The sequence below is a fragment of the Oculina patagonica genome, chromosome 6, assembly GCF_052425735.1.
Source record: "Oculina patagonica isolate OP01 chromosome 6, crgOcupat, whole genome shotgun sequence".
In the NCBI taxonomy this organism is placed as follows: Eukaryota; Metazoa; Cnidaria; class Anthozoa; order Scleractinia; family Oculinidae; genus Oculina; species Oculina patagonica.
The window spans coordinates 1,400,139-1,414,212 of record NC_135763.1 but is presented as its reverse complement, the minus strand read 5'-3'; the positions used below and the strand labels follow the sequence as shown (position 1 = coordinate 1,414,212).

The 14,074-nt window shown below is 38.7% G+C and overlaps 1 protein-coding gene across 1 annotated transcript; it reads right to left on the bottom strand.

The window, feature by feature from the left end:
- Nucleotides 1-829: 829 nt before the first annotated feature.
- Nucleotides 830-14,068, bottom strand: LOC144658620 (uncharacterized). Its single transcript, XM_078519080.1, has 3 exons — nucleotides 14,050-14,068; nucleotides 12,956-13,274; nucleotides 830-990 (listed from the first exon to the last, which is right to left on the bottom strand). Exons 2-3 carry the CDS (start codon nucleotides 13,221-13,223, stop codon nucleotides 839-841), a joined length of 420 nt encoding a protein of 139 aa, XP_078375206.1. The 5' UTR covers nucleotides 13,224-13,274; nucleotides 14,050-14,068; the 3' UTR covers nucleotides 830-838.
- Nucleotides 14,069-14,074: the final 6 nt, after the last annotated feature.

Below are 14,074 nucleotides of genomic sequence, written 5' to 3'. Positions count from 1 at the left end.
GTAATTTTCCGTTCTAGGTTATTAAAGCCTGATTCTCATATGATCGCCCAGATCGTTTCTATCGCATCGATCGTTTTGCAAATACTGAGACGATCGTAGGTGATTGAAGCGACCGGGGATTCTCATATGATCGTCTCGATCGCCTAGCATACATGCATGAGCAAAGACCTACGAAAAACAATCATTTTAGCCCAAAATTCAATACAATGGCAGCCTTTAATGAAAGAGCAAAACTCGTGGCCTCCTATCTACTAAGCTACTTGCAGTTTTACGGCGAAGAAGTAAAAATGAAGCTAGAAAGATAGAACACGGGCGATTAAGTGATCGTGATCACCCCAATCGCCACAGACGTTAGCGATCGTCTGTATAATGCTCTCATATAAACGCCCCAATCGCAAGAAAAGTTTTTGACGGGAAATAGGCGATAGAAACAATCGGGGCTTTAGTATGAGAATACAGGTATATAAGTGGATTAAAGCAATTAACAAATTGCCTGCATGCAATAGCAATTTTGAGACCGGTGTCACTGGTAAGGTTGAGATAAATACAGTTTAAAATGAAATGGAAAAGATAACAATAACTTTCATACAAGTTGATCCGGAGTAGTTGTCATCTTCCCATTGATTATTAAGCCAGTCTTCTGTGTACCACACCCTGAACTCTTGACCAGCGGTCACCTCCATTGGAATAGAAAATGTAAAGAGCAGCTCCGGTGAATTGGCAGTGAGCCCAGAAAGCGTGTATGGATCTCCGTTATAATTCTCTGGGAAAACAACATTGTTGTTTTCATCTGTGATGATTGTTCTTAGGTAACTGTTGTCAGCGCAACCCCAGTTGCTTATAAGTGTCTTGGTACATATCCCACCTTGCCGGAAATATACACCAACTTTATGGCGCTGATTTTACCGGTCATTGGTGTTAAGAACTTGCCGGGTTTATCATCTTTAGCTGCCATGCACATCTCTCCTGGTATCTCAACAAACCAGTTTTCTATAATAATAGAACAATTGAATAATTGCGCAATTATTTCTTTAGAATAAAAGCCAGGCGGTGTGCGCACTGGGATCGCTATGCATTGTCGATGTAAAATTTTCAAGATGGCGGCGAAGCTGGGAAAATTTAGTACGTTACAAGCTTCGTTTATCGATAGAATTATTTCTTTTCTGAGCTCCTTTTCTACAGTTACAAAAACTTATACTCACTAAGATTGCATCTCTGTCAACAAAATATATAAGCAATGTATATTATTTTCAGCAAAAACGCAGACAACTCGTCCCGTATGAGCATGTAATTTGAATCCGTCTTGTCTTGAGCTATAATTTTTCGTATATTGCACATTGAACGAAGAAATTGGTATAAACTGTTTCTACAATGCTTGTTCTAAGCCAGGGTATAAACGCTCCCAAACGCTCCCCTCGTTGTGTTGTAGATTTTCCGAATTAATACAGACATGTTTTGGTGGCAAATATGGCTTCAAAGAGGTGACAGATACAAGAAGTGATCGCATGGTGTGACTCGTTTAATCACGAGATAGCGACGAACCGTTTCCTCCAACATTGTTTAGATTACCTCGGTGCATGGCTGATAGAAATCAACAGGCTAACCCAAACTAAATAAAAAATAATGTAGTTCATTTTAGTCAAAGGGAACGATTTATCGTTATTATAAGTCAAAGATGTGTTTAAAAGCTGAATCAAACTCTGTGGGGAAGTTCATTCAAGGGTATTTTGATGTTGAACACAAATTCCCAGATCATTTTCTTAGCTTCCAGGTGTCTAAAATAAAGATTGAATAAATTGAATAAAAGTCTGTATGCTTGACTTGTGTTCATTGTTTACTTATATAAAATGTGCCCATTGAAGACAGGTAATTGTTAAAAAAGAAAATACACCAATTTGTGAATTTTAAAGGTGACGGCATGATAAAGATCCTTAGATGACAACAGAGATACTCAGGGATTTTCTTATTTTGGTAGGCAGAATGTATACTGAGTGCTAAAATGGTCACCAGGTGAACCAAGGGCAGGGAAAACAGCTATTGCTATAAATAACTGGCATCAAAGCAAGTGCAGTCATTGAGATCAGTGCTAATATGTCAATGATGAGAGAATACATTCCGATGAGAGAAATGACTTGCAAAAATTAGCCTTAGATCACTACATTTCAAGATCCAAGTGCTGACACCATTTTATAATACAATAAATGGGAGAGGAAAGGGGTTAAAAGGCATGAAAGAATACTTGCATCATAATTTCTGATCTGGGCCGGGTTGTTCGAAAGCTGATTAACACTAACCCAGGATTAAATGTAAATCAAGAGTTCGATTTCTCTTGTATAAAGGTGTTTTTATTGCTTACGTTTTGTGAAGTTTGGGCCGTTAGTTAACGGCAAAACTGAAGGGCAGAAAATATAAACAGAAAATCTCACTAAAAGACTGTAAAGCTAAAATCAAAATTCGCGCTAATCCTGGATTAGCTTAATCGTGCTTTGAACAACCCGGCCCTGGTTGCTTATATTTATTACACCTGCTAATGTAGGCTGATCTAAAGCTGAAAGGTTCATGAGTATGCTATTCACTGTTTTACAATTCGAGCAAGCAATTGCATGCTCATTTATGTGCGAACCTGTTTCAGGAGGTATGTAAACATGGGAATGACTTGTATGCTTTTTGGGACATGTTTTGATAGCCTAATATAACCACGAGAGAACTAACGACCACTAACTGAACATAAACTATGAAATTCTCCCAAACTCTCCTGGTGACTCCATCAGGCTGTATAAGCACAAATGCCATTTTCTGTTTCATGGCTATAACAAAACAGTTAAACTACTTTTCAAAAGAATTGTACCAAAAAACTGGCAATGACAAATAAACATACAGTAAAATGCAGTTTTTCTTTTATTTGATTTAACACTTTCTAAACCACCTGTTACAAGTATTACTGAAGTGTTCTAGTTTAAAAAAAAACAAGCCCATGGGAAATGTTGCTCAATAATTTTTAAAAAATGTATATGCAGGAGGAAGTCAAACCTCAACCGTAAATAACAAAAAAGAACTGCAACAAGCAGCAAAAAGCCTGGAAAAGCTTAAATTATAAAGGATCTTGTTCATAACATTTTGTACCAACTTTTGATCAGTTTGTATAAACATAAACACAAGAATACATCAGTACAATTCTTATCATGCAGACTCGTTAGCTTATACAACACAAGGCAGCTATTAAATCAAGCCTTTTTAAAGCAATATTTCTACAGTTGAAAGCTCGAAACGATCAAATCGATTTCAATACTCAAGGTGGCACTGAAGTGACTGAACGGACAGAGAAGTCAAAACATTCGAACAGGCCATCTTACCTTGAGTTTGCTCACGATTGTTTTGGGATCACTGACTTTAAGGGAGTCAAAAAAAGCTGACTGATCGTGAATGATCGAACAAAGTGATATTGGGCCCAGGTATTGAGTCGTCTTGCAGTAGATGGTAGGCTATCGACCGCTATCGATGCACCGGCAGGGCAGATAATTTATCCTTCGCTCACATGGACCAACATGCGAATGTACGTATAAACAAACGGTATGTATCAAGAAGCGAAGACTGTTTTCGCAACCAAACTCGACCTTGTTTGTTCATTAACGTTCTTTTAAAGAAAACATAGCAAATTCGCTGATTTTCGCAGCGTATTTAACGAATACAGCTCGCCTTCGTCGCCTGCCACGAGATGTGCACTTATCCACGACTTGACACAAATGACCAGAATTTTAAGAGGCTGTATCTGTAATAGTGGTCTGCCCGATCTGGCTTGTTAAATAGATTTCGCTCTTTTCTAGTGTGTTGCAAGACTTTCATGTACTTATACTAAAAACACAATTCACTTGACCGGATCATTAATTTTTTTCGAGTTTTTAAGGATTTTCGGTTCACCCGAACGAGCACTTGTAACGACCACTGTCAAGGCTTAAATTTACCACAACTTTGAAAATTAATTAAAAAAGAACTAACAACTTCTGTACCAAACAAACACTACAGCCTGTTAAATTATGTCTTTTTAATTTATCACACCAACTTTCACGAACATTGAGCTCGAATCAAGCTAGCAGCAAAACATTAACGACACCCCTATCACACACCTTGATGAAACACTTGAAAACGGCTCAGATTCAAACTTTATTTTTGAAAAAGTGAGGCGATCTACTTCAATCAAACCAACGCAGCCGAAAAGTAGATGTAATAGAAAATGTTCCTATCGAAAAAAACCTTTTGGTATCGTCTTAATGAAATATTTACAGCTGTGTAAACTTGCCCAATTTCAAAGATCTTCATGTTTGCAGCCATTTTGAGGGACTCGTCAGGACGAGGAGTTTCATCAACTGGCCTCGCAGACATACCTAACACCATCAGAAATAAACAAAGATTAGATATAAATGCAGTGCAGTTCAACTGAAAGAGAATAAATCGTGTTTAAAAATGGAAGCTCGACTTACATTTTGACTGTTACGGACGTCTACGGACGTACGGTTGTTACTATTGGAATTTCGCTCGATGATTAATCGGGCGTGGCCGATTTAAGGTTTACCCTTTGGTCGTCCTAGAGCGTAGTCTCCTGGCGCGGCCAAAAAGACGGGGATAGCTCGGGGTTGCTACAAAACCGCTACGGGTGACGCATACCGCAATGGTTTTCATTTTAGTTTTGACAGGAAATCGTTGCAGGCACACTTGGTCGACTTTTGGGTTAATGTGTAATCAGGTTGTGTTTTTTTGCTTCGGCGGAAGGACAGAGAAAAAAGCTTACGGTGCAAAGTACAGTATGGGGCCCAGTTCTCGGCCACTTTTGACGTAAACTTGTATTTCTTACCTCAGAAGAACCGCAGGAACTTGAAATTTCTCCCAGAGCTAGCTACATTATTCAGCTTTTTGGTGTAAAGCTATCGACCGGTCAAAAATTAATTTGCCCGAGCAATAATAAAAATAAAAGCTCCATTTGTGGGCCCAGTTCTCGGCCACCTTGGCCCAGTTCTCGGCCACTTTTGACGTAAACTTGTATTTCTTACCTCAGAAGAACCGCAGGAACTTGAAATTTCTCCCAGAGCTAGCTACATTATTCAGCTTTTTGGTGTAAAGCTATCGACCGGTCAAAAATTAATTTGCCCGAGCAATAATAAAAATAAAAGCTCCATTTGTGGGCGCAGTTCTCGGCCACCTTGGTCCAGTTTTCGGCCACTAAAAAGCTTGTGCGTAATTATCTGTAAAAAAAATGCTCAATTAATTTTCATAGTCATAAAATCACTCTGTAAACCTATTAATGTTATATCGATCCCAAATTATTTTTATGAGGTTTTGTTTTACTTTAGAAAAGAAGGATTTCAACGCGCCTAGTTGCCTATGTGCAGGTTCTGGCAAAACCGCATTGTGTGACCCGTGCATTTAGACGGTTTATTTTGCAGTGAAAAGGTCTTGAAAGATTTAGGTGTTGTAGAAATAATAGACAAGACAAGAGTCAGCTCAAAACTTAGAGATAAGATTGAACTTTATTTTTAAAACATTTATTTCGTTCATTCTGGCAGCAGCAGATGAAATTATATTAAAAACCAAGCGCTAAGCTGTGATAGCGAGCAGGGTGGCCGAGAACTGGCAAATACGCAAACGTCGCAAGAAAAAATTTCGAAGTAAATTAAGACCAAAAAAATACAACGGTTCAACGAAAAGTTAACTAAAGCAGAAAGATGAATTATTCTACGTTTCACATGCCAAAAATTAGCTGGTATGGTGGGGGCTTTTGGATAAAATACGAATTTAACTACATCCATGGGCAAAGTACAGTATGGGGCCCAGTTCTCGGCCACTTTTGACGTAAACTTGTATTTCTTACCTCAGAAGAACCGCAGGAACTTGAAATTTCTCCTAGAGCTAGCTACATTATTCAGCTTTTTGGTGTAAAGCTATCGACCGGTCAAAAATTAATTTGCCCGAGCAATAATAAAAATAAACGCTCCATTTGTGGGCCCAGTTCTCGGCCACCTTGGCCCAGTTCTCGGCCATTTTTGACGTAAACTTGTATTTCTTACCTCAGAAGAACCGCAGGAACTTGAAATTTCTCCCAGAGCTAGCTACATTATTCAGCTTTTTGGTGTAAAGCTATCGACCGGTCAAAAATTAATTTGCCCGAGCAATAATAAAAATAAAAGCTCCATTTGTGGGCGCAGTTCTCGGCCACCTTGGCCCAGTTCTCGGCCACTAAAAAGCTTGTGCGTAATTATCTGTAAAAAAGATGCTCAATTAATTTTCATAGTCATAAAATCACTCTGTAAACCTATTTATGTTATATCGAACCCAAATTATTTTTATGAGGCTTTGTTTTACTTTAGAAAAGAAGGATTTCAACGCGCCTAGTTGCTTATGTGCAGGTTCTGGCAAAACCGCATTGTGTGACCCGTGCATTTAGATGGTTTATTTTGCAGTGAAAAGGTCTTGAAAGATTTAAGTGTTGTAGAAATAATAGACAAGACAAGAGTCAGCTTAAAACTTAGAGATAAGATTGAACTTTATTTTTAAAACATTTATTTCGTTCATTCTGGCAGCAGCAGATGAAATTATATTAAAAACCAAGCGCTAAGCTGTGATAGCGAGCAGGGTGGCCGAGAACTGGCAAATACGCAAACGTCGCAAGAAAAAATTTCGAAGTAAATTAAGACCAAAAAATACAACGGTTCAACGAAAAGTTAACTAAAGCAGAAAGCTGAATTATTCTACGTTTCACATGCCAAAAATTAGCTGGTATGGTGGGGGCTTTTGGATAAAATACGAATTTAACTACATCCATGAATTTTAAGGAGCCGTAAACAAACAAATTTTTCGGGAATGCAAATTCACCTACCTCCGCGTAAACTCGACGTGTGAGCTTTCTATATCGAATTGAACGATCAAACTCAAGATACTTAAAGCACATGAATCAGTCTATCGTTTGAAGGAATTACCTTTTTCTTTTAATTCAACTGGAGTGTGAAAAAACGCGTTAAACACAAAGTGGCCGAGAACTGGGTCCCATACTGTACTGATATTCACCATTGTGAAATTGCACTTACTTTGACAAGTTAAAGTTATTTTTGTAAATGAAAAAGATAACGTCATTGATGTCACGCAGTGTTTTTTTTTAGCAAACTAGATGTTTGCTGGTTTCTGACTATGAATGGGGGTGTGATCTTGCGGTATATTTTTTGAGCCTGATTCCGCCGTAAAACTTTTTTTTTATTTAGGAAGAACTGTGTCGATTTTCATTTCTGAACAATTGGTCGTCAAGTTGTTTGTCACAAAGAGTAGAATGTTTGTACAGCATGTTTTGGAATTATTTTAGATTTGGTTAGTAAGACGCTTCTGAAGACCTGAGCAAAACATTGGGAATGTACAGTATTAATAGGAACTTGAATGGAATTTTTCACAAGTTGGATAAAGGTATCAACTGAAAAAAATGGACTTCAAAATGAGAACTTGGATTTTGTTGTAATTAAATTTTATCGCGGATTGGATGCATAATATCACGGCTTTGAAAGTCTTCAAATAATTAGAAAGGTTCCTTTCTTCCTTTTGATCTTATTGTTATTTTCATGTATTGATTATTCGAAACTGGTTTTCGTTGATACGAAAAAAAAACGGGTTTTCACTGAATTGCTTGAAGTATTTTTAGACGTGATATATTGGCTTAATCAAATTACATTGTGCACGAAATATTTGTTATTCTTTTGTCTTGAAACTTTGAGGAAATTGAAATTTTTGTTTGACAGTAGTGTACGAAAGGCATTTTATAGAACTGAATAAAAAATAACAAACATTGATAAAGGTTATTTCAAAGATTTATTTTGCCTGATTTTGAAGGGTTTCAGGAGTTTTAAAGAGTGCTGGTAAACGGCTGTATGTTGTTTGTGATTACGGATCTTATTTAGTTTCGAACGCTCTAATTTTTGAAAGGTTAAAACAGGTTAAAACCGGGCGGTTTCATGAGTTTTTTGGGTAGAAAGGTACGGTGGTGGTCAAAAAAAAATGTTTAGAAAGGAATGACTGTAGTAGCACGTAAGTCGGAGGTTTGCGTGAGTCACGGGGTATAGTATGCGTGAGCTGGATTTCCGGCGTCATAACGGCATGTTTTGTACTGAAAGATACACTCGACGTTAAGTTAGCTTAGTCGGCTTGGGAAACTATTTTAAAAATGAATGTTGTAATAGTTAATTAATAGTAATCTAGAATTAACCCACTCTCGATTGGAGTCTGTTCTGGATTCGCGCTACCTTTTCGCCGCGAAGGAATTTTGTAAAATTTCGCTAGTGGAAAGAGGTACTGTAAGAACAGTATCAATAACTCAAAAGGAGGAACTTCTTTGTAGCTCTGAATTAAGACGTATGATAAAATTTTAGAATAAGAAACTTTCGATATATGGTTTTCATATTGTTTTTGTCAATTTCCTTTTGTGGCAGATTTTTTGAGAATCAGCTTTTCTTTCGTGTGATGACAGACACAGGACAGAACGAGAGGTGGATGAGAAAGATGCCGAAGATGAATAGGCACCGAAAAACGACAAGAACCGTGAAGGACTTATCTTTAGAGGGCGGGGAGTTTTGGGATACTGTATTTCGAGGACTGGACTGGACTAGTAAAACGCGGACTAGTAAAACGCGGACTTGTAAAACGCGGACTAGTATAACGCGGACTAGTAAAACGCGGACTTGTAAAACGCGGACTAGTAAAACGCGGACTCAGATAAAACGCGGACTTGTAAAAGGAGGACTAGTAAAACGCGGACTAGTAAAACGCGGACTTGTAAAACGCGGACTAGTAAAACGCGGACTTGTAAAACGCGGACTTGTAAAAGGAGGGCTTGTTAAGCACAGACTTGTAGAACGTGGACTTGTAAAACAAGCGCTTGTAAATCGGATAAAACTAAACGGTTTAGCGAGCGAAACAATTTGTGTTTGAAGCTCTTGTGTGTTTCTTCGACGGCATATTTCTAGCTTTTTTGAGCACTCTATGGTCTGTTTTAGCGTGGAGATGTTTTTGCAGTATAGCACATGTTCGTTCTGCAAACCCCTACTAAAACAACGAGATTGATGCTATGAGTTGTGTGCATATGTTTCTTTCTTTTCACTACTTGATGTCTGTTGAGTGCAGTCGTTTGTATTGCTCGCACGAGGTAGAACGGGGCCCGTCCAGGAATCAACAGTCAATGGTAAATAAAGGTGACGGGCTTACACGACTCCTACGTTCGTGACATTAGAATATTTGCCGTTAAATGTTTAAATTCGGTCTTTCGACCTTATTTGCTTCTGACTTCTTTCTGAGGGTACTGTTTTAATTTAGGGGCAGTATGTGGTAAATAAAGGCAACGGCCCTACACGAATCCTACGTTCGTGACATTAGAACATTTGCCGTTATATGTTCAAATTCGGTCTTTCGACCTTATTTGCTTCTGACTTCTTTCTGAGGTTACTGTTTTTTTGAGACATTATGTATTGAAGAGAGCCGTAAGATGATTGTGGCCAAAGAAGTGTCTAGAGGCGTTTTACAAGTCCGCGTTTTACTAGTCCGCGTTTTACTAGTCCAGTCCAGTCCAGTCCACGAAATACAGTATGCCGGGGAGTTTTAGTATAAACAAAGAATTCTACCGGTTTCGCTCCCAATCGATTTCGCACCGTCCGAGTTCGCTCCCACCTTATACCGCGTTCGCACCCAGTGTGACCGAGTTCGCTCCCTAGTATGACCGAGTTCGCTCTCAATAAAAACCGAGTTCGCACCCACCCTTTTCGAGTTCGTACCTAACTTTTTCGAGCCTTCTTAACCGAGTTTTCAATCGCAGCCATCTTGAAACTAAGGCACGGACGCGAGATCTGGGGCGAGCGGAAACAGCAAAGTAAGATGTTGTTTCCGGTCGGTTGAAATACTGTATGCAAACAGTTGTGGACAGATTTATAGACAATCTCGTCCCCAGAGCCTGTGTTCCCCTTGACCAGCGGTCGGGAAACTCAACGGCTCTGGACGAATCCAAACCGGAACCAGGAAATCCTGGTTCCGGTTTGATTGTGCGCGTGCGCCAGAGATTGCAAGACTCTTTTGCGCACGCTCCACGTTCCACTGAATAATTAATCGGGCGTGGCCGATTTAAGGTTTACCCTTTGGTCGTCCTAGAGCGTAGTCTCCTGGCGCTATTACAGTAATGGTATAAAACAAATGTTCAATCATTCATCAACAAGTTATGATCATTTTGTTGACAATAGTAGTTCCCCGGTAAACAGTTGTAGTACTGTCCCATCAAAGTGCAATGGCTGGAAAATACCGAAAAGCACATGACCTTCAGGTGAAACCGCACCTTACAGTATTACCAATACACTGCACTTTGCTAAGTCTTAAAACTTTACATTGTCTAGTCGTCTACTTCAATCGTTTATTTCTATTGTGTGAAATACATTTATAAATTGAAACCATCATGTCATTAAGTAATAATGCAATCTCGACAACGTTCTAGATATTATATTATGCACACTAATACAGCTCATGCAAGCCCTGTGACTTACACAAACACAGTCGGACTAAGTGCTACTTAAGTAACTACTTCGTCGTTTCTGCTGTACTGAACCCTGCCTTTCAAGGCAAAACGCCCGATTTGAAGCTTCTCAAGCTTCTCAATGTTCTTGTTCCACTAGAAATAACAATATTTGACATACAAACTTCGACTTAATGTAACCTATGAATCAGCTCAAGGCAGTAACTTTGTGCTTTTCCTTCCCTTACTGGCGTACAGCAAAGATTTTCCATCGCAAAACGTTGAACGTCGAAGAAACAGCTGAAGAAACGGCCTGTCGGTCACTACTTCATGTATGAGGCACTATACGGTACACATACGGTACACAACGGTACTCCATACATGAAGTATATAACCAACCAATCGATTAACATGTCAGTTTGGTCTTCTTTACCTGATGCTTGCTGTTTTGTCGTGAAAACAACTTCGCTGTACGCCGGTAAAGAAGGGAAAGCACGAGGTTACTACCTTTAACTGATTCAAACGCTACATTCAGTCAAAGTCTACGTGTCAAATATTGTTATTTGTTGTGGAATCATCAAGCGAAATTCGAACAAGAATGACCTTACGCCCGTAGAAATCGTTGAAATGTAAGTCGAGCTTCCATTTTTAAACACGATTTATTCTCTTTCAGTTGAACTGCAATGCATTTATATCTAATCTTTGTTTATTTCTGATGGTGTTAGGTATGTCTGCGAGGCCAGTTGATGAAACTCCTCGTCCTGACGAGTCCCTCAAAATGGCTGCAAACATGAAGATCTTCGAAATTGGGCAAGTTTACACAGCTGTAAATATTTCATTAAGACGATACCAAAAGGTTTTTTTCGATAGGAACATTTTCTATTACATCTACTTTTCGGCTGCGTTGGTTTGATTGAAGTAGATCGCCTCACTTTTTCAAAAATAAAGTTTGAATCTGAGCCGTTTTCAAGTGTTTCATCAAGGTGTGTGATAGGGGTGTCGTTAATGTTTTGCTGCTAGCTTGATTCGAGCTCAATGTTCGTGAAAGTTGGTGTGATAAATTAAAAAGACATAATTTAACAGGCTGTAGTGTTTGTTTGGTACAGAAGTTGTTAGTTCTTTTTAAATTAATTTTCAAAGTTGTGGTAAATTTAAGCCTTGACAGTGGTCGTTACAAGTGCTCGTTCGGGTGAGCCGAAAATCCTTAAAAACTCGAAAAAAATTAATGATCCGGTCAAGTGAATTGTGTTTTTAGTATAAGTACATGAAAGTCTTGCAACACACTAGAAAAGAGCGAAATCTATTTAATAAGCCAGATCGGGCAGACCACTATTACAGATACAGCCTCTTAATTTCGACCATGATGCATAGCGAACCCAGTGCGCACACTGCCTGAATAAAAGCTGTACAAACAATCAAAGAAATATTAAAGATGAATTCCAGTCCGTACTGCGCAATCTCGGCTGCAATGTTTATGTGAGCCCACACGAAGGGAATGTTTACAAGCAAAACTAAAAATTCCGCGACAAACTTACCTTTTTCTTCATTATTAACGCCAGATATCCTTGCAGAACAAATAATAACGAGTAGAAGAACCTTGACGCTATTTCAAACCGACGTTTTAGCTCATCGGAACTTCTTGAACGAAACGAACTGTAATGGCGGACTAAAAAACGTCATGTATGCTGTCACCGAAGTGTAACGTTTCAACGAATTCAAAACAAAAACGTAAACAAAGCCCGAGTCTGCGCAGTACGGACTGGAAATCATCTTTAAGGGGGGTGACCCTTAACTACATAATGGTTACTATGGATTACTTGTAACCGTCAAATCTTGGGCTCCCTTAGTATCCTGGGTTTAGTTGTTGGTCATGTTTGTTTTGTTGGAGGTTGCCTTTATTTTCGGTAGTCATGACCATTTCTGGTAAGTCAAGTGACCATAACACAAGAGCAGAATTTCATGGATTCGCGAATGCGATTACATATCGCATAAACTAAAGAAGCAGGGCCCCGGGGGGGACTCGCACGTGAAAGTGACGGGGATGCTCGTCGTCTCGCTTAGTGTTGTAAATTTCGGATTTTTCGTATCGCTTAGGGTTTTTGGGCAAAACGCCAATATTTTTAGCCACAATGGTCTCGTTTAGGGTTACAAACGAAGAAATATACAAATATAAATGCTATTCTTGGTTTTCTGGTACCTTTTAGGGCTCAAGAAAAGCTTCAGCCACACCCAGATTGTCCTCTTTTAGGGGTTCTTTTCAAAATTTCCGACGAGCATCCCCGCCCGTTTTATATAGGAGTCCCCACCCGGGAGCAGGGCATGTTTCAAAACTCCTGGACCCTGGTCAACTTTTATCAGGATGCGTCTGACAAGCTACACTTGTGAAAAGCCAACTTTTCTAGCCAAGAACGGCTTATTTTAAGTTGTCGTACATACCTGGTTGTAAATCCATATCCCTATGAACGCAATTCACTTCACTTATGAAAGATGTTGGAGCAGAATACGTTGCTGCAAAGTTTAACTCGCACTCAAGTTTATTCCACCAGAAGTTGCAGCTTCGGCACTGAGGGTCTTGATTACACTTCAAAAGGCAGCCAACGAAGTTGTCGGCATGTACAGTCTTGTAAGTGTGATTCACAAGAGCGGATCCCCAAGTTATTTTCTCTTGTTTGCATGTTGTTTCGTTCGCAGAAGTTTTGGCCATGAACAAAAAAAACGCTAAAACCAATAACGGCTTCAACCAAAGTTCATCTGACTGCAATAGAACATAAGCACTGGTACTTCGAATAAGTAGTATTTAATTATGAAAAAACAAAGATGCATGAATGAAATTTATATCCCACGCTACAGTAACAAGATTAAGTACTATTCATTTTATTTACCGTGGATGCGCAAGCTAGGTTGGATAACTGATAAAGAAGGTAAAAACAATCTGCAATCTCGAAGTTTTCCTCAGAAGCGCGGTTACCATGGTTACCAGATGTTTTAATTCTCAGTAAAGCTAAGTAATCTGAAATGCATTTCGGTAGCGTTGAAACAATTTGTTTCAAAGTGAGTATGTTATCCTTCACATATTTTCTCACAAACTTGTCAACAAGCATGACTTGTGTATTTCTTGTTAACTTTTAAGTTAGAATTTAAATGGATTTCGAACAACCAGGCTTGGGTTTATGTATTAAGGGAAGATATCTTCGCATTCAGAATTACGCTGTTAAAAAAGAGCCAGGTAAAATTCGGCTTCTGTCGGATTCGAAAACTATTTATCACTGTTAAGGTTCTTATTTATCGAGGCGTTATCCACGCAGACTGTCAGACTGAACGATGATGTTTTTAAATTTTATAGAATTTTTAAATTGTTATTACTGATAATAGTGAATGTTTTCTATCTTCTCAATATTAGGATGTCTTTTTTATATGTCTTTTTAAATTTTTAATTTGTACACGGCCCCACAAGCTTTTAGCTTTAATTTTTTTACCGTGTTTAAATAAAGTTGTTGTATTGTATTGTATATTAAATTACTTTTACTCACCGAAGGAACTCGGAACTTGAAAATA